Below are 20959 nucleotides of genomic sequence, written 5' to 3' on the forward strand. Positions count from 1 at the left end.
TCGCTGTGCCGCTTAGTTTCTGATTGGCTTTCCTCGGAGCGGTGTATGGGCTCAATAATAAGTCTATGAGTCCGTACACTGCTCGCTCGAGTTACCAAGAAACCCGCTCGAGGGCTTCTGCCACATAATTTTAGCGATCAGTGGGGTCTTACTGCTCAGACACCCACAGGTAAAAACTTCTGACATGTCAAAAGTTTTTGAGAAATTTATTTACCCTTTAAGCAACTCTTTGCCAAAAAGAAGAAGCAGTAGTGTAACTTGCAAAATCTGTAACAGGGACCCTTACCTAACTTGTGCCATTTTTAATACTGTTGTCTTCTTATGTGGCAAAGTGGCCTATGGGCAACTTCAGGCACCAATACCCGAGTGCGACTGCTACCTTTGCACCACCTATAGCTACTCCCATGGTAAGAAACCATTTCCGCTGGTATTCCCTCATGGTAAACAAAAGAAATGTAACTATTTCATCACAGCAATAAACCTTTGCTTTCTAAATTTCATGTAAGTATCAATACTACTTTATCATCAACTGAAAATGTATTTTGCAATTCAATCTTGGTAATTTTCCTCCATCCTTTTCTGCCACTCATTCCATGTATATGAATTTATGTTATTTCAATATGCACATATTCACCATTAAATTCATGCTGCCACATATATTATAGCGCACATAATTTTCCTGCAGTAAAATTGCAGATATATCGTAAGATAATCCTTTCTTGCATTCAAGGCGTAATTACATATTTGAACACCAGAAACGCAATAGGTGGCACACACTTTAGGTTACTGATTGTTTAGGAACCCCAACCGCCTATACAGAATCTCAAAAATCTCAGCTACACACAATACCATTGTAATTACGGTAAATGTATACATAGCAATTAGGAAGATTGTTTTCTCAAAGTGCTCCGGTACCATACATCTGGTAAAATTATATTTTTTATCTAGGCTTCCTGCATCACATCTAAAGATTGGATTCACTTGAAAGCCAAAAAGATGACTCTGTAGCCAAAAGGCTACTACTTCCAAAGTAATCCTTAACAGTACAGAGATTATATAAAAAACTGTGTAAACAGGCTTCTGGAGAATATCCTCTTGATCAATACTCTTACAGGCTGCATAGAGATGGAATACTGCTCCTGGAACTAACACTGTAACCAGCTGTAAAGCCCAAAATACCTGGAAAGAAAAGAAAAACATTTTACTATTGCATATACAGTAAACATTTAGGAAATAAACCTTTTTTAAGAAATATACAATAGTAAAGAGGTTGACATTCTTTAGATCCAAATAATAAAGGGATTTTTTGGCTTAGTCATGCTTTCCATATTTGCAAACCCTTTTTCATGTTTTTTTGAGGATTTAAAATATACCTCTAGTTAGGCCCTATTCACACGACAGGGATTCTCGGCTGTGTGACGGACGATTTTTGAACGGCCGTCATACGCCCACAGTGGGAACAATAGACCCTAAATGGGGCTATTCACACGGCCGATTTTTTGATGTTTTAAACATACCCTGTTTTGTGCCGTTTTCCTGGTCGCACGGCTCCCATAGAAGTCTATGAGGCCGTGTAAAGCACGGTTGTCATTTGGATGTGATCCGAGTGACGGCCTTGCTTTCTGACGCTCGCTCTCTTCTCCTCCTCACAGTGCAAAGTGCATGTGGGGAGGAGGAGATATTTTTGCTCCCTGTAGGAGCGGAATTCCTAATCCCCGGCCACAGCGTTGCCGAAGCTGTGGACGGGTATTGCGCACCAGGAGGAGTCCTTGATGTAACTGTCCATATATGGAAAGTGACGTCAGGGACTCCTCCTGGACCGGTCCCCTACTCCTGAAGCAGAATCCCTGGCCAAAACGGCCAGTGATTCCACTCCAGGAGAAGTCCCTGACTTCACTGTCCATATATGGACAGTGACGAAAGGGACTTGTCCTAAAGCGGAATCCCCGGTCACAGCCGTCCCTGCCACAGCTGTGGCCGGTGATTTTGCTCCAGGAGAAGTCCCTGACGTCACTGTCCATATTGTCATGGTCATAGGATATGTGGACCCACTAGGCCGCTCCGCCGTAGCGGAGAGGCAGCTGACCAGGTCACAGTCTATACAAAAGTCTATAGCAGTTCGTAACACTCGGGTACCTGAACTAGTCCAGACAGTAGCTGTGGCTTCAGAACGGATGGAGGTCGGTGTAGCATGTTGCGCCAGACGTGGTGGACAGTACTAGATGTGGCAGACGACACTGGACGTGGCAAACGACACTGGACGTGGCAAACTACAGCAGGTGCAGTAGGGCATGACTCCAACACTAAGAGGCATCAGAAACAAGAACACAGCACAGGATAGGGGTAACAACTAGAACGGGAAAACACTAAGGGACCATTTGCAAGACAGACTTGGGATACACGAATAATGCTCAGGCAAGGATCAGAAGGGCAGGGACCTTCTTATAGTCCAGGAAATCATGTGAGTTGATGATGATTATTGTTTTTATGTGAGCGCGCTGGCCCTTTAAGACCGGGCACGAGCGTGCGCGCGCAACCTACGGGACACAGCGCCCAGAGCGGAAGTGAGCGCTGTCATCTCCTAGGAAGGAGATGCGAGCCAGCGCTCACTAATCCATGGCGTCGGGAGTTGAGTAAACCCGACGGCCCGCGGCCATGGACGCTACAGTATTCCCCCTCTTACGCCCCCTCTTTTTGGGGCCAGAGCAAGAGAGGAGTTTCTTAATGAGAACAGGGGCACTGAGGTTCTCTTCTGGCTCCCAGGACCAAACCCTCTCCAGTCCACCAAATAGAAAGTCCTTCCTCCTACCCTTTTGCAGTCCAGGATCTCCCTCACCTCACAAACATCCAGCTCCCAGGACCTCTCCTCAGGACCAAACCCTCTCCAGTCCACCAAATAGAAAGTCCTTCCCCCTACACTTTTGCAGTCCAGGATCTCCCTCACCTCGAACACATCAGAAGAACCGCTGGGAGCAACTGGGGAACTGGAAGTCTTACTGTAGCGGTTCAGGACCACTGGTTTCAGAAGGGTCACATGAAAGGAGTTGGGGATTCTGAGGGTAGGAGGCAGCCGAAGCTTATAGGAGACAGGGTTTATCTGTTGCAGAATCTCAAAAGGTCTGAGGAACCTGGGAGCAAACTTGTATGAAGGCACCTTAAAATGAATGTTCCGTGAGGACAGACAGACTTTGGTACCTGGAAGATACTCTTTGGCTCTCTTCTCTTTGTATCTGCTTTTCGCTTCATGCGATCGACTGCCAGCAAAATAGAGGACCGGGTCTGTTGCCAGATTTGCAAAAAGTCCCCAAATGCAGAGTCAGCAGCGGGTACCTGAGATGTAGTCGACACTGGAAAAGGGACTCTAGGATGTTGACTGTACATAATAAAAAATTGGAGTGGAAGTGGTGGACTCGCTTGTGTGGTTGTTATACGAGAACTCGGCCCATGGAAGAAGCTGTACCCAGTTATCATGCTGCAAATAAATGAAGTGGCGGAGATAATTCTCCATGATCTGGTTGATCCTCTCGACTTGCCCATTGGACTGGGGGTGATAGGCTGAGGAAAAGTCCAACCTCACATTCAGGAGTTTACAGAGGGCTCTACAGAATTTTGAGGTAAATTGAACCCCCCTTGTCGGACACAATGTGAAGGGGCAAGCCATGCAAGCGGAAAATGTGCTGAACGAAGAGACTCGCCAGTCGGGGAGCAGAAGGTAGGCCGGTCAGTGGGATAAAATGTGCCATCTTCGAGAACCGGTCCACCACCACCCAGACCGTGTTGCATCCCGCTGGGGCCATTGGTTACAGGCAGAGGCTGGAGCAGGCCGGCAAGCCTGGAGTGAGTAACCTTGTTAGAGGCACACACCATGCAGGAAGAGACAAAGTCCACAACATCCTTGGTTAGCGTGGGCCACCAGAAGTGACGAGCAATCAGGTCCCGGGTCTTACAAACACCAGCGTGCCCAGCTAGTTTAGAGCTGTGTCCCCAGCGGAGAATTCTTCTCCTGTCTGCCAACCGAACAAAAGTCCTCCCCGGAGGGATGTCTCTAAACTGCAAAGGATTTGCAGTGACAATGCAGGACGGGTCTATGATACTTTGAAGAGGCTCCACCGTGTCATCCATCTCAAATGATCTGGACAGGGCATGGCCCTCACATTCTTGTCAGCGGGACGCTGGTGGAGCACGAATTGGAAACGGCTGAAGAACAGCAACCACCTGCCTTGATGGGGATTTAGTCGTTGAGCAGACTGAAGATAGGTGAGATTCTTGAGGTCGGTTTAGATCAAGATTGGTTGAGCTGCACCCTCTAGAAGATGTCTCCACTCCTCCGGAGCCAATTTGATGGCCAGTAGCTCCCGATCCCCAATGGAGTAATTGTGCTCTGCAGAAGAAAAAAGTCTCGAGTAATAGCCACATACTACTGCCTTTCCTTTCGAGCTCCTCTGGAACAGAAGTGCACCTGCACCAACAGAAGAAGCGTCCACCTCCAAAGAAAACAGCCAAGATACGTCTGGAGGATGGAGGATTGAGGCTGAAGTGAAGGCTTTCTTGAGGCTAATAAATGCGGTCTCTGCCTCTCAAGTCAACACCTTGGCGTTCACACCCTTCTTGGTAAGGGTAGAGATGGGAGCTGTCAGAAATGAGAAGTTTGGAATAAACTGCCAGTAGAAATTGGCGAATCCCAGGAAACACTGTATGGCAATTAGGCCTTGAGGGCATGGCCATTCCAGGACAGACTTTCGTTTCTCAGGATCCATCTTGAGACCTTGATCTGAGATGATGTAGCCCATGAAGGGCAAAGACGCACTTCTCCAACTTGGCATATAAGCGATTCTCCCTTAATCGCAGTAGAACCTGACGGACATGCCTCCGATGGGTCGTCCGATCTTGGGAGAAAATCAAATTATCATCGAGATAGACTGCAACACAGATATAGAGGAGATCTCGGAAAATATCATTGACGAATTCTTGAAAGACTGTGGGTGCGTTACACAGTCCGAAGGGCATAACCAGGTATTCATAGTGCTCGTCTCGGGTATTGAACTCCGTCTTCCACTCGTCCCCTTGACTGATTCGAATCAAATTGTAAGCCCCACGCAAGTCTAATTTTGAAACAATTCTGGCTCCTCGTATACGGTCAAACAGCTCGGAAATAAGTGGCAACAGGTATTTGTTCTTGACCATAATCTGGTTGAGACCACGGTAGTCATAATTCCGATGTGGAGGCAACGTCTCAGCCTCTCGCTTGCTAAAGACTTCCACAAAACTGGCATACTGAGATGGTAGATCGGAGAGTGACTGAGGTAGAGGGGGCATAACAGGACAAACTTGTGACAGGCAATGGCTATGGCATCTGGAACCCCATTGAGGAATTTCTCCGGAACTCCAGTCAAGAACCAGAGCGTGTAGGCGAAGCCATGGCAGACCCAGCAGGTTAGGATTGATAGCCTTGGGTAGTACAAGGAAGGCGATCTGCTCCGAGTGAAGAGCTCCGATCCGTAGTGTCAACGGCTCCGTGATGAACACAATCGGATCAGGCAATGGTAGACGATTTACAGAGGCTACAGCCAGGGGTCTCTCCAGAAGAACTGTGGGTACATATAAGTGATCCACTAGATCCTGCTGGATGAAATTAGCTGCTCCGGAGTCAAGATAGGCAGAGGAGGTATGTGACATCTCCCCGGAGACAATGGCCACAGGAATCGATAACTTGGAAGAGGTTTTGACTTTTGGAGACGTCCCATCTAGAGTTGCCTCTCCAAAATTGGCGCACAAAATGACCCTTAAGGCCACAATACATACATAGCCCGGAGGAGCGTCTGCGCTGCTTCTCCTGTTCGGACAACCAGACTCTGTCTACCTGCATGGGCTCTTCAAGTAGCGCACTAGAGGAAGGCAATGATGGTCTCTGGACCGAGGGTGCTAGTCTGTGACACCGGCTCTCCTGTCGAACCTCTTGAGTGCGCTCCCGGATTCTCATGTCAACCCGAGTGGCTAACAGGATGAGGGCATCCAAGGTAGAAGCTAGGTCACGGTCCACGTTGTTCCAAGATTGGGTTTGCCCATGCGAGGGCCTTGCAAACGAGGAGGGAAATAATAGACGCCACTTTGGCCTCTTTGGAGGGGAAGAGATGAACCCGTAGCCTAAAATGAACCGTGCATTGGTTAATAAATCCTCTACAGGCTCTGGGATCACCGTCATAGCGGGGAGGAAGAGGCAGAGGAACTGTGGATCCAGAACAAACAGGAGGAGCAATGGGCAGTGGCACAGCAACAGCCTGTGGAGGAAGAACTGGAGGAGGAACAGTGAGTTGATCCAGATGGACCATGATCGTATTTACCGCCTCAAGGAGTTGATCCTGATGTGTGCGTAGATCATGCATCTCCGTCTGTATCTTCTGGACTGCGGTCTTGGGCTGGCCAGCGGGTTCCATGGCCTGAGTCTATAGCTGTTCTGAACACTCGGGTACCTGAACTAGTCCAGACAGTAGCTGTGGATTCAGCATGGATGGAAGTCGGTGTAGCAGGTTGCGCCAGACGTGGTGGACAGTACTAGACGTGGTAGACGACACTGGACGTGGCAAACTACAGCAAGTGCTGTACTGCATAACTCCAACACTAGGAGGCTTCAGAAACGAGAACACAGCACGGGATACAGGATATGGGTAACGGCACGGGTAACAACTGGAACGGGAAAACACTAAGGGATCATTTACAAAACAAACTTGGAATACACTAACAGCGCTCAGGCAAGGATCAGAAGGGCAGGGACCTTCTTATAGTCCAGGAAATCATGTGAGTTGATGATGATGATTGTTTTCATGTGCGCGCGCTGGCCCTTTAAGACCAGGCATGAGCGTGCGCTCGCACTCTACGGGACACAGCGGACCGGAGCGGAAGTGAGTGCTGGCGTCTCCTAGGAAGGAGATGCGAGCCAGCGCTCACTGACCCATGGCCGCAGGCTTCGGGAGTTGAGTAAACCCGATGGCCTGCGGCCATGGACGCTACACATATATGGACAGTGAAGTCAGGGACTTTGCCCTGGAGCAGAATCACCGGCCGCTGTGGCCGGGGATTCCGCTACAGGAGCAGGTGACCACTATCTATAGTGTCTCTATCTACAGGAAGGGGGGATACCATCTACTTGGGGGATGCTATCTACGTGGTTGCTATGCACAAGGGGGCTGTGTGGCACTACCTAAAGGGGGGCTGTGTGGCACTACCTAGAGAGGGCAGTGTGTGTGGCATCTACAGGGTGCTGTGGCATTATCTACAGAGGGCAGTGTGTGGCATTATCTACATGGTGGCTGTGGCAGTATCTACAAGGTGCTGTGTGGCATTATCTACAGAGGCAAGTGTGTGGCAAAACTTGACTAATGAAATTCATCCGTTTTTAAAACGGACAGGGAAAAAAACTGATGCAAAACGGCTCAAAATCGTCCGTTAGAAATGGAAACATGGAACAGATGCAAAACGGCCGAGAAAAACTGACCAAAACGGACATTTTTATCGGCCGACACTCTGACCCTGTCGTTTCAATAGAGCCTAATAAATGAAAAATTATTTGTTGCAGTTATTACAATAAGCTTTATCTTTGCATTGAGTCCTCCTCTTTTCTTAGGGCCTGTTCACATCAGCGTTGACTTTCCGTTGAGGACAGCGTAGTGTGTGTACAAGCCCTTGTAATACACTGCACTACTAAAGTATATAAGAATGGGCCCTACACGCGGTCAATCGGCGGCTGAAAAGCTGCAAGAATATGCCAGAAGTGATGGGGAGGATGGTGGCCGCTCCCCTATGCCACAGCGCTCCCGCGGCTCTGATTGCACGGCTAAGTCTAGTGCTGCCGGCACTTCTACAACAGGCGAGACTGAACTTACCCTGAAGGAAGTTTCCGAGAAACTTCTACTGGCCATTTCTTCCTGCAAAACTTAGATACAGGCCTGCTTAGACAGGATATGCATAACTTGACTGACGCATGCTGAGGAACGCATATCTGGGTTAAACGACAGGACTGCTCCTGTTCCGGAGGCAATCGCTGTTTTGGAGGCGGCAGCTGAACTGTGGAAGCAGAAGTCTGATGACTTGGAAAACCGGCTACGCCGGAACAATATTAGAATACTAGGTCTCCCTGAAAAGGCTGAAAGTCAAAATCCGATTGACTTCATGTTAAAATGGCTTCACGACCTATACCCTGAGTCCCGGCTAGACCATTGCGGCCAGGCCAGGTACACCTCCCAGACCTATGCTGGCACGTTTGCTGAACAGTGAGTAACGATCGTGACCTGATCCTGAGACTGGCTCACAAGCTGCTGGAGATTCGTTTTAATGGAGCAGCAATTTCTATCTTTCCTGATTTTAGTGTGACTTGCAGAAAAGAAGAGCTACCTTAATGTCGGTTAAAAGGAGACTGCAAGATCTGAATATCTCATACTTTTACATATCCGGCAAGGCTCCGGGTAGTGGATGGAGATCGCTCCCTGTTTTTTACTACGCCAAAGGATGCCGATGACCGGGTGATCCATCAACGCAGATTGCCCCAGCACTGAGCTGTTCCTCCTAGACTTTCTGGATTAGTTGCTGCTGAGAAACTGGTTTGATGCTTGCTTGCTTGTTTGCTTGCCGACACAGACTTCATCCTTCTTGTTCACTGACTTTCATATCCTTTCACATTGTTGGTAGATATCATGTTGCCCTCTACTCCTTATATATACTTTTATTACAGGTACCAATATATATAGAGACGCATGGGTTCATCCCCGGTACATGTCCGACCACAATAGCGAGTGGGATAACTTGACATCCTTGATGTCATTTCACACTGCCGAACACTATTATGTTATATTCTTCTATCTTTCAACTGTTAATTTGCTGGTTGGGCCTCAGAGAGGTCTGTTAGTTACTTGTCTTACCATGCACACGTGCTGTACTTACGCTGCTAATGGCGTGTATTTTGTTGCTTGGCTCCTTTTTCTGTTTTTCAGTCACTATATTCTGAATGGCTAGGATTAATGTTATGTCCTGGATTGTCCGGGGGATGGGGTCCACTAGGAAAAAAACTGATCTTCTCGCAGGTACGCATATTCTCCCCACATATTTTTTGTATACAGAAAACACATTTGACCCAAGATAAGATACGGGTTTTGAATAGACCATGAGTTCAATGGTCCCATCACTCATGCTGTTCTTCCTATTCATGAGGTGTATCTATACTTCTACATAAATCACTTAAATGGGAGGTAGATACTGTTAAAGTTGATACTGAGGGTCGTTATGTTTTTATACATGCTTTCATAAATAATACCCCATATGTGATTGTGGGACTCTATATCCCGACTCCGGCGTCGTTATTTGTGCTGCATACAGCTGCAACCTTTGCGGCCTCCTACCCAAATACTAAACTATTATGTATGGGAGATATAAATATGGTAATGGACGTACTGTTGGATAGATACGGGTCTTCTCAGATCTCAGTGAAAGGAAAATAGTGTAAAAAATGGCGCAAACATACTGCATTACCCACATATGAAGTGTAAAAAAGGTAATTTGTTCAGATTTTGCTCACCTGGTAGTGTCGTACTAGGGGTTGCATCGCAAGGAGGCAGACACTATATGGATCAAAGTTCTTTATTATGTCAAGGATACAAGCAGCGCATTTCCTCAGGCAGTATCATAGGAGTAAAGTTTACTGCCTGAGGAAGGAGCCGGACCTGATGGCATACTATAGTACTAATAGAGGTTTATTGTCAACATGCAGACCATGTCGTCCCTGATATGCATGCAATGCTTTTGCACTCGCTAGCAATGGAATCTCTACCTGAATAGCTAAACGATGCGACTATTGTTGTATTGTTAGAACCAGATAAGGATCTATTGGATTGCGGGTCTTATAGGTCCTTATCACATATTATAAGGTTCTTACTAAAATTTTGGCGAATAGGCTGAACTCAGTCATACATCCAATTATTTACCCCGACCACTCAGGCTTTATGCCCGGAAAGTCCACATCAGATATTATTCGGAAAGTTCAAGTAGTGACACAGGTTGAAATGGCCTTGAGGAAAGACTGGGCGTTGGCCTCATTGGACGCCGCAAAAGCATTTGATTCAATTGAATGGCCGTATTTATTAGAGACACTACGCCGATTTGGTTTCGGTCCACAGTTTATAATATGGATTTCCATACTGTATAGATCTCCTAGGGCTCAAATATTAATTCATGATATCCTATCCCCGTATTTTGAGTTAGCTAGATGTACACGGCAGGGTTGCCCCTTGTCCCCATTGCTGTTCAATATATCTAAAGAACGCTTAGCCTTGCTTCTACGTGAAGATATCATGTATCAAGGGATTCAATTTGAAGGGAGGGAGGACAAAATTGGCCTTTATGCTGATGACATGATTCTATTTATGCGTCGACCCGTAGAATCTTTGCCTGTTGCGATTACTGCAATTAACGGATTTGGGAATTACTCTGGCTTACACATAAATTGGGATAAGTCCTATTTCATGCCACTACAAGATCATGGCTGGGCGCCGATAGTATGTGGGCTTAAAGTAACTGACCAATTTAAAGGGAATGTGTTGCCAGAAAAACATGTTTTGTTTTTTTTTTTATTAAACATTTAGTGTGTAGGTGATTAAACATTGTTCAAATTTTTTTTATTTTTTTCACAAGTCAGGAAATATTATAAATTAGATTCTAATTTATAATATTTCCCATTGCTGGTCACTAGATGGAGCTATTCCCAAAATTGCAGCATTGCAAAATTGGGTAAAAAGCCCTCGCTCTAGTGAGCTCTCAGCATCCCCCCCTCCTTTATCCTGGCTAGTGCCGGGATAAACGAGGGGTTTGAACGGTCTATCCTCCTACACTGTGTGTCGCCATTTTTTGAGCTAACACACAGTGTAGTAGGTTTACATACAGTAGTAAACGTACACAAACACGAACATACATTGAAATCTCTTACCTGCTCCTGCCGCCGCGGCTCCCTCCGGCCCGTCCGCTCCGTCTGCTGCCGCTGGTCCAAGTGCACAAGTCCGGAAGCCGCGACCGGAAGTAGTAATCTTACTGTCCGGCCGCGACTTCCGGTCCACAGGAAAATGGCGCCGGACGGCGCCAATTTAAAATTGGACTGTGTGGGAGCGGCGCATGCGCAGTTCCCACACAGACGGCGTACACAGAAGTGGATGGGACGGGAGCCGTTCGCAGTCCCTATGGGACTGTGGCTGCCGTATTCCATGTCTGTATGTGTCGTTAATCGACACATACAGAAATGGAACAAAAAATGGCAGCCCCCATAGGGAAGAAAAAGTGTAAAAATAAGAAAAAGTAAAACACAAACACACAAATAAATATAAACGTTTTTAATAAAGCACTAACATCTTTAACATATGAAAAAAAAAATTGTGATGACACTGTTCCTTTAAGTATCTTGGGATAATAATTAACAAAACTCACGGTTTGGATATGGAAAATAATGTGCGACCCTTGTTAGATTATATTAAGACCAAGTTTAAAACCTGGAGTTCTTTACCTCCTGCTGTTTCTGGCTGCATTAAGGCGGATTTACACGAACGTGTAATACGTCCAAGCAACGCGCGTGATTTTCAAGTGCGTCGCACGGACCTATGCTAGTCTATGGGGCTGTGCAGACTGTCAGTGATTTTTGCGCAGTGTGTGTCCGCTGCGTAAAACTCATGACAGGTCCTATATTTCTGCGTTTTTCGCGCATCACACACCCATTGAAGTCAATGGGTGCGTGAAAATCACGCATGCCACACGGAGGCACCTCCGTGGGACGTGCGTGATTCACGCAACAGCAGTAAGAAGTATGATTGCAAACAGAAAAGCACCACAAGCTTTTCTGTTTACAAACATTCAAACAGAGTGTCATAATGATGGCGGCTGCGCGAAAAGCACGCAGCCGCGCACCATATGATCATGACACACGGAGCTGTTAAGTGCCTTTTGCGCATGCAAAATGCTGCGTTTTTTGCGTGCGCAAAACGCACACGCTCGTGTAAATCCGCCCTTAATCTCATAAAAATGATTATACATCCCAAGTGACTTTATATACTGTAGCACGTCGCGGTGCCTTTCCCTAGTACAGGCTCTGCTCCGGGACTCTGTGGAATTCCCTGACATCGCTCTCCATATATGGACAGTGTTGTCAGGGTCCTGCCCAGAGCGGAGTCCCGGGAAGAGCACTAGTACAGACTCTGCTCCGGGACTCTGTGGAATTCCCTGACATCGCCCTCCATATATGGACAGTGTTGTCAGGGTCTTCCCCAGAGTGGAGTCCCAGGCAGAGCGCTAGTACAGGCTCTGCTCCGGGACTCTGTGGAATTCCCTGACATCGCTGTCCATTTATGGACACGTAAAAAAAAAACACCCACTAAGGGAATATCAACCGTCTACAGTGAGTTGACAAGCAATAATGGAGACATCAAATCTAAATACATACAACACTAGGAAACGTACTTGGGACATTCATGTAGCCCGGAAAATTGGCAATCGGCTCTTAAAGAGGCTCTATCACCAGTTTAAAAGTGCCCTATCTCCTACCTAATCTGATAGGCGCTGTAATGAAGATAACAACAGTGATTTTTATTTTGAAAAACTATCATTTTTGAGCAAGGTAAGTACAATTTTAGATTTATGCTAATTAGTTGTTAATGACCAACTGGGCGGTTTTTAAATTTTCACCAAGTGGGCGTTGTAAAGAGAAGTGTATGACGCTGACCAATCAGCGACATACACTTCTCTTCATTCATGCCCACTTGTTTCACTGCACAGCGTGATCTCGCGAGACCACGCTGTGATGGGACTTCCTCCCATAGGTTCTTCAACGGAACAGTCACCTTTGTCAGAGCTTTAGATAGTACAACCTGTAGACATGGAAGTTGCATTCCATTAAGGAGGCAAGGCCTGTGTAAAGGGAAGTGTTTTAAATATTTATATGTAGATGTGTGTATATATGTGTGTGTGTATATATATATATATATATATATATATATATATATATGTATGTGTGTGTGTTACATATATATATATTGTCCCTCCAGACATAAGGCCCTTTAACACTGGGCGATTATCGTGCAGACGAGTGTTCATATAACGATCGTTGCAGATAATTGCCCTGTGTAAACAGGGCAGCGATCAGCAGATGAACGAGCATACGCCCGATCATCTGCTGGTCTTATCGTTTTAACCCTTTCACGCTGCAGCCCTTTTTCAGATTTTCATTTTCGTTTTTCCTCCCCACTTTCCAAAGGCCATAACGCCTTTATTTTTCCGTCGATATAGTACTATGAGGGCTTGATTTTTGCGGGACAAGTTGTAGTTTTTCGTAGCACCATTTATTTTGCCGTATAATGTACTAGGAAACGGGAAAAAAATTATTTGTGGGGTAGAAAATGAAAAAAAACAGCGATTCCACCATTGTTTTTTGCGCGCCATTTTTACGGAATTCACTGTACAATTAAAACAACATATTCATTTTATTCTATGGGTCAATACGATTACGCCGATACCAAATATGTGTACGTTTTTCTATATTTTACTACTTTTACAAGTAAAAACCTAAGTGTAAAAAAGAAAATTTATTTTGTTTCGCCAAATTCCGAGAGCCGTAACGTCTTTATTTTTCCGTCGATTAAGTGGTATAAGGGCTTATTTTTTGCGGGATAAGCTGTCGTTTTTAATAATACCATTTTGGTGTAAATGTGACAGTTTGATCACTTTTTATTTCATTTTTTGTGGGAGATTAGGTGAACAAAAAATAGAGATTCTGGCGTTTACAATTTTTTTTTTACGGCGTTCACCGTGCGGATTAAATAATGATATATTGTGATAGTTCAGACTTTTACGGACGCGGCGATACCAATTATGTTTATTTATTTAATTTTTTACTATGCTCTAGGGGGAAAATGGGAAAAGTTTTTTTTTTTCACCTTTTAATATTTTATTTTTTTTTACACAAAAAAAAACAACTTTATCTAACTCATTTTTACATTTTTTATTAGTCCCCCTAGGGGACTTCAACCAGCGATCGTTAGATCGCTTGCACGATATACTGCAATACTAATGTATTGCAGTATATCGTGATTCTGACAGTCTCCTATGAAGCCCTGCCGGAGGCAGAGCTTCATAAGAGTACCAAGATGGCGGACCTGGGGGACTTCGTCAGACCCCCAGGCAGCCGTGTGAACCAACGGCTCCCCCCGATCTCGCCGCAGGGGGGCGTTGAGATGCTACAGCCTCCCTGTTTTTAGTAATTTAAATGCCGTGCTCTATTGAACGCGGCATTTAACGGGTTAAACAAGCGGGATCGCGCTAAAGCGCGATCCCGTTTGTAACCCGGAAGTGTCGGCTGTAACACACAGCCGACACACTCGCTCTATGGAGCGGATTCAGCCGTGAGCCCGCTCCATATTCCCCCACCCGGCGTGCGCCGTATATATACAGCGGATGTCGGGAAGGGGTTAAAAAAACAAAAAGATTATCGTTGTCTGCAGCCCATCTCCCTGTGTAAACAGGGAGACGCACTGCCGACATTATAATAATGGATAGGGACAAGTGATTGGAGTAACGACCGCTCGTCCCCATCCATAGCTCCGTGTGACAGGAGTATTCACACATATGCCCATGGGAAAATTCCCTAGGTAATTAGATAAGACAGACAGCTCCAGCTGGCTGCACTGTCTTGTTTACAATCTAGGAGGATCAAAAGATTTGTTTGTCTTGCCTCCTGCACTTCGGGGGGAAGCCATAAACAGTGGACACATACTGTATTGTATCCCATGACACAGGAGGTTCCCACGGCCTGCCCCCCTGCACGTGCATGAGTATGTGATGTCATACAGAAGTGCATGGGAGGGTTTAAATAATCTAGAGTACTACACTTCTCTCTCTCTTGCTTCCCTACCACCACAAACGAAGGACCTCCTGATCACCTCTAAGTATCCTCCCCCTCTCCATGTGCAGCAACCCCTCTCCCCCTACACAACGACTATTTCCCCTGGTTATTATTCTACCCTTCTCCCCATACATTTAGCTCCTGGTCTCCTGGTATCATATTCACCTCCCATAGCCCTGCACATTAAACCTACACTACCTGCACATTGGTTTAACCCTTAAACCTCCCCTAGCCTTGCACATTACACACAAATACAGCAGGAGCTGTATTAACACTACACTACCAAAACCTTCCTACTGTAACCCTTTCACTGCCATACAGCTGCAACTCTCTTTCCCTACACCCCTTTTTGTTTACGAGTTTCACCCCTTAGTTACAGGGACAGTTAGAGTCAGGTGGGGGTGGGACATAGCAAGGCAGGTATATAAGCGTAATACAAGAGAAAAGGTAGGGGAGCTAGGCATAACCCCAGTGACCCTAATATACAGGAGGTAGTAAGAGTGGGTGACACTAGCTAGTAGGGATGTCACGATACCAGAATTTGTACTTCGATACCGATACTTTGTGTAGTATTGCGATTTCGATACCAAAACAATACTTTGCCAACAGTAATAAAAAAAAAAGTTCTTCAATTTTCTGATGTGAGGCGCGTGGTGTGATGATGAATTTAAAGAGGCTCTGTCACCAGATTTTGCAACCCCTATCTGCTATTGCAGCAGATAGGCGCTGCAATGTAGATTACAGTAACGTTTTTATTTTTAAAAAACGAGCATTTTTGGCCAAGTTATGACCATTTTTGTATTTATGCAAATGAGGCTTGCAAAAGTACAACTGGGCGTGTTGAAAAGTAAAAGTACAACTGGGCGTGTATTATGTGCGTACATCGGGGCGTGTTTACTACTTTTACTAGCTGGGCGTTCTGATGAGAAGTATCATCCACTTCTCTTCAGAACGCCCAGCTTCTGGCAGTGCAGATCTGTGACGTCACTCACAGGTCCTGCATCGTGTCGGCACCAGAGGCTACAGTTGATTCTGCAGCAGCATCAGCATTTGCAGGTAAGTAGCTACATCGACTTACCTGCAAACGCCGATGCTGCTGCAGAATCATCTGTAGCCTCTGGTGCCAATGTGTCCTCGCTCGTCTGACACGTGCAGGACCTGGGGAAGTGACGTCACAGCGTGATCTCTCGAGAACACGGCTGTGTCTGCATTGCCAGAAGCTGGGCGTTCTGAAGAGAAGTGGATGATACTTCTCGTCAGAAAGCCCAGCTAGTAAAAGTAGTAAACACGCCCCGATGTATGCACATAATACACGCCCAGTTGTACTTTTACTTTTCAACACGCCCAGTTGTACTTTTGCAAGCCTCATTTGCATAAATACAAAAATGGTCATAACTTGGCCAAAAATGCTCGTTTTTTAAAAATAAAAACGTTACTGTAATCTCCATTGCAGCGCCTATCTGCTGCAATAGCAGATAGGGGTTGCAAAATCTGGTGACAGAGCCTCTTTAACCTCCACGTGCCTCACATTAATAGTAATTAACCCCATTATGTTTCTCAGTCATAATGGGTCCATGTGTGAGGTACATGATGGTGTTAATTACTATTAATGTGAGGCACATGGAGGTTAAATTCATCACACCTCGTGCCTCACATTAATAAGTGAAAAGTTTTTTTTTTTTGTTTTTTTTACAGCGTACACATCATAAATGACGCAAAAAAATTGTTGTGCAGGTTATTATGGCTGGAGGCGATGTCTGGTCATTCTCCCGACACTCCAGTAAAGTTACTGTGGGAGTAAGTGACAGCACAGCATGATCTCGCGAGATCACGCTGTGCTGTCACTCCCACAGTAACTTTACCGGAGTGTCAGGAGAATGAAAAGACATAGCCTCCTGGCTGGAGGCGATGTCTGGTCATTCTCACGACACTCCGGTAAAGTTACTGTGGGTTTAATTGACAGCACAGCGTGATCTCGCGAGATCACGCTATGCTGTGAGTACAGCTGGACATGAATGAAGAGAAGTGTATGACGCTGATTGGCCAGCGTCATACACTTCTCTTTACAATGCCCACTTGGTCAAAGTAAAAAAAATAAAATAAACCTGTTGTTATCTACATTACAACGCCTATCAGAATAGGTAGGAGATAAGGCACTTCTAAACTGGTCACAGAGCCTCTTTAAGTGAGACTGCCCACTGGACCATTCAGGAATATTCTGACCCTTTACTCAGTTCTTTTTCAAGATACCTTTTGCAGTGAAAACAGCCTCAAGTTTTTCTGGGTTATACATACAAACTTTTTACATCAGTTTTTGGGGATTTTCTCTCATTCTTCTCTGCAGATCCTATCAAGCCCTCCCAGGTTGGAGTGTCAATAAACAACTATTTTCAGGTCTCACCAGAGATGTTTGATTGTGTTCAAGTCCGTGCCCTGGCTTGGCCACTGAAGGTCGTTTATAGACTTGTTCCAAAGTCACTCCTTTATTGTCTTGGCTGCGGGCTTAGAGTCATTGTCTTGTTGGAATTTGAATCTTCACCTCATTCTGCAGTCCAAAGTGCTCAGGAGCAAGTTTTCTTCGATGATCTCTCTGTATATTCCTCTGTTCATTTTTCCTTCAATCCTAACTAGTCTCCCAATTCCTACAACTGAAGAACTTCCCCACAGCCATTCCTCAGCATATGGATGGGTTTGGCCGGTTAATGAGTGGTCCCTGGTTTCTTCCAGACATAGAACTTTGGCATTCAAAGTTCAATCTTGATTTCATTGGATGAGGGAATCTTGTTTCTCATGGTCTGAAAGTTTTTTTGCCAAACTCCAAGTGGGCTGTTATGTGCCTTTTTACTAAGGAATCACTTCCATCTGGCCATTGTAAAGGCCTGATTGGTGGAGTACTGCAGAGATGGTTGTCCTACTGGGAGGCCCCCCCCCCCTTCTCCCCAGCAGAACTCTGGAGCTTTGTCAGAATGAACATTGAATTCTTGCTCACCTCCCTGACTAAGGACCTTCTCTCCTGATCTCCTTGTTTGGCTGGGCCACCAGCTCTAAAACATGCTATTTCACTACGTGAAACAGCACATGACTGATATTTTCCTAGAAGTCAACAGGTTTCACACAGTGGTACGCCTTGTACTGTACCGATGGTGGCACTGGTGCATGCTACTGTTGCTAAATTAAAGGGTAAGTGGTATATGTGTATATTCTATGAGAACATTTAATGTTTAAGCTGGCAATGGACATAACAATTATCATTAAAGAGCTGAACATTTTTACAATCGCTAACAATAATAATTTTGTTTATGATATTAAAAATTATTGCTTTGGACTGATAGAAATTTACTCCATCAGTGAAAACGTATCTAACGTTTACTAGCATTTTCATTGTAAATGTTTAAAATCTATATATTTATTGTGCATCAGCTTTTAAAGATAGAGAAATTAGCTAAACACAAAAGGACAGTTTGAGAATAGCTTCCTTGTTTTCAATGTTAATGCTGAAGTTACAAGTCTGATGCCTGCTCCTCCTATGCTTCTATGAAATCACAATCCATTTCAATGTTCACATGCTAATTGGCATGAATAGTAGTAGATATGTGTGTATATTTGTAGATGTTTATGTGGAGGGTGACTTAGATTAATACAGGTCCTATGATAACACTGACCTCCAGCGCACAAAACCATGTATAATGGGGAATCAGCATGTGTCTGAGAAGCAGCAGGCTTCAAGTACCTACATTATAACAATGATCAGAACACAGATAAAACCTAAGAGCCTGTTCACATCTGCGTTGGAGGCTCCGTTAGTGGCCTTTGTCACAGATTTGGCCTAAAATACCAGAAAACATAGCGCAGCATGCTGCGCTATTGTTTTTGGTAAAGCCACGGACACCCTGACGGAATCCCCACAGAAATCTTTAAAGTAAATTGGTTCTGTCAGGCGCTGGTTGTCTTCATTGTTCAACGGAAGAAGTGTTTCTGGTATTTTCGTTGTTCTGCTTACCTGACAGAGCAGAACAACGGAAAGTCGAATGCAAATATAAATTGGCCCTAAGCTATTAAGAAAAAGAAAATAAATAAAATTTATATGTGACCTACATTATATTTTATATAACATTGCTGGTAGTTCTTTTATATTTGACGTTTTGTGGGCTACCTCTGGGAAGCTTTCCCGGGCAGAGATAGCAGCCGGGGACTCCAGAGTGTTAAAAGTTCCATATATTGACAGTGACATCAGAAGTAGTGGAATTATAAATAAGCATATGGAAATATTTAAGAACGAATCTTCAGGGGAGTTACATTTCACTTCAGTTTGCACACATTAAAGGGGTTATGTGGGGACCAAAAGTTATTAGCAGTGTACTCACTGAAGTATATGAGTACACTCGCTAATAAACATTCCAGTCCCACACCGCGCTGATTCTCAGATTTTTATAGATGTTTATAGCGCGGCCGGGGGACCAGAAGTCTAGTTGCACAGCCTTCTTTGAAGACGATACAACTCTTCATTAGGTCACAAGCCCCGCTATAGTCTATGTACAAGCAGTAGCAGTTTCTACAGCGAGTACATAGAGTACAGTGGGTTCGGTCACGTTTCAAAGAGTTGTATCTTCATCAAAGAAGGCTGTGCAACTAGACTTCCGGTCCACCTGCAGCGCTATAAAAATCTATTCAAATCTAAGAATCAGAGTGCCAGGGGATCAAAATGTATTTTAGCGAGAGTACTCGCATACTGCAGTGAGTACACTGCTAATAATTTATGGTCCCCACATAACCCCTTTAATCTAACTGACCAAATTGCTATGATGTTCCATATGTACCAACATGTTGCCTCACCTGTGGTGTTATTGGTCGAAACTGGTTGTAGCAGAAAAGGTTTACTTCCCTCTTGTCAGGATCACAGCTGAAATGCAAGGCCTCATTTCCATAAACAGCAAAACCCAGGACACCAAGGAAAAACATTCGCACAGATCCAAAGAACAGTGTGTGGAACTGACCAATCACAGTTGGAGGTCTGAGCTAAAAAAAATAATAATATTGATTTTAAAAACTAGTCTTGCGATAATGTTTATTATTCCTATTGTATTTTAATTTATCATGCGAAAAATAAACAAAACTTACATACATTCTTCATTGATCACATATTATTTCAGTTTTTCTTTGTGTGCAATTATTTCACATACAAGACCCACAGTTAGACTAGGTTCAACATAGCAATTGTGCTAGAAAAAGTATACAGCATGCTCCTCTAACCAGCGTGGTTCTGGAGGCCTCGATTGCTTTTTGTATTATTTCAAAGACAAGTCAGCAATGCAGAAAAACAGAGCACCAGATTTATCCATTGTTGTTCAACATACAGTTAATAGAAATCCCCAGATACACCCTAACAAATAACTGCAGACTGTTTCACGTTATTTTGAAACGTCACAGCAAGCTTTACCATCTAGAAAACAAACCTCAAGTACAGAGTCAGGATCAAACTGCATACACTCTCTACAACACATGGACCAAACACTAATATTGTTTAATCTTTACCTAAATCTCATGATTAAACTATACTATAATGTAACAATTTCATTATTTTTCCTTTGCATTAAAACAATTTAGGAGTCGATGTTGAGTTGCACTTAGCATCAGTATACTGCTGACTGTGACAACTACTAAAGTACTGTACACATACAAGCCTCGCTTGTGCTTAGCCTATATTGCCTCAATCAGAAAGCTACGCTGTCACTTAATACTCACACATCCTTCATAGAAGTTCTTGATATAATTTAAAGACATCTCTTGTAAAATGTTATCTTGGTGTAAATCTGAAGTAATTCATGTCTCTCATTGCCAATTTACTGTCACCGGACCCAGTTCACTGTTATTGCTCTCTCATGACCCTTGCTGTAGAAAACTCTTGTAACTGCACATTTCTCTTTTATCCCTAGGCCCCAATCAATTTACTCTCTCAGGACAAAAAAAAAGGCAAAACAAAGCATAGTACATGTGGTCAGCCCTATGATGCCCAACAAACTCTGTCAGCAGAAACCTCAA

The 20959-nt window shown here is 44.6% G+C and overlaps 1 protein-coding gene across 1 annotated transcript; it reads right to left on the reverse strand.

The window, feature by feature from the left end:
* Window positions 1-783: 783 nt before the first annotated feature.
* On the reverse strand, window positions 784-20701 carry GJE1 (gap junction protein epsilon 1). Its single transcript, XM_075864460.1, has 3 exons — window positions 20663-20701; window positions 19754-19936; window positions 784-1179 (listed from the first exon to the last, which is right to left on the reverse strand). The coding sequence occupies exons 1-3, from the start codon at window positions 20699-20701 to the stop codon at window positions 784-786; spliced, it is 618 nt and encodes a 205-aa protein (XP_075720575.1).
* Between the last annotated feature and the right edge of the window lie 258 nt (window positions 20702-20959).

The sequence above is a fragment of the Rhinoderma darwinii genome, chromosome 4, assembly GCF_050947455.1.
Source record: "Rhinoderma darwinii isolate aRhiDar2 chromosome 4, aRhiDar2.hap1, whole genome shotgun sequence".
Lineage (NCBI taxonomy): Eukaryota > Metazoa > Chordata > Amphibia > Anura > Rhinodermatidae > Rhinoderma > Rhinoderma darwinii.

Coding starts and splice junctions, on each gene's coding strand:
- GJE1 (XM_075864460.1), bottom strand. CDS start 20,701: ATGTCTTTAAATTATATCAAGAACTTCTATGAAGGATGT. Junction 19,937..20,662: donor AGAACTTCTATGAAGGATGT/GTGAGTATTAAG, acceptor TATTTTTTTTAG/CTCAGACCTCCAACTGTGAT. Junction 1,180..19,753: donor TTCGACCAATAACACCACAG/GTGAGGCAACAT, acceptor TTTTCTTTCCAG/GTATTTTGGGCTTTACAGCT.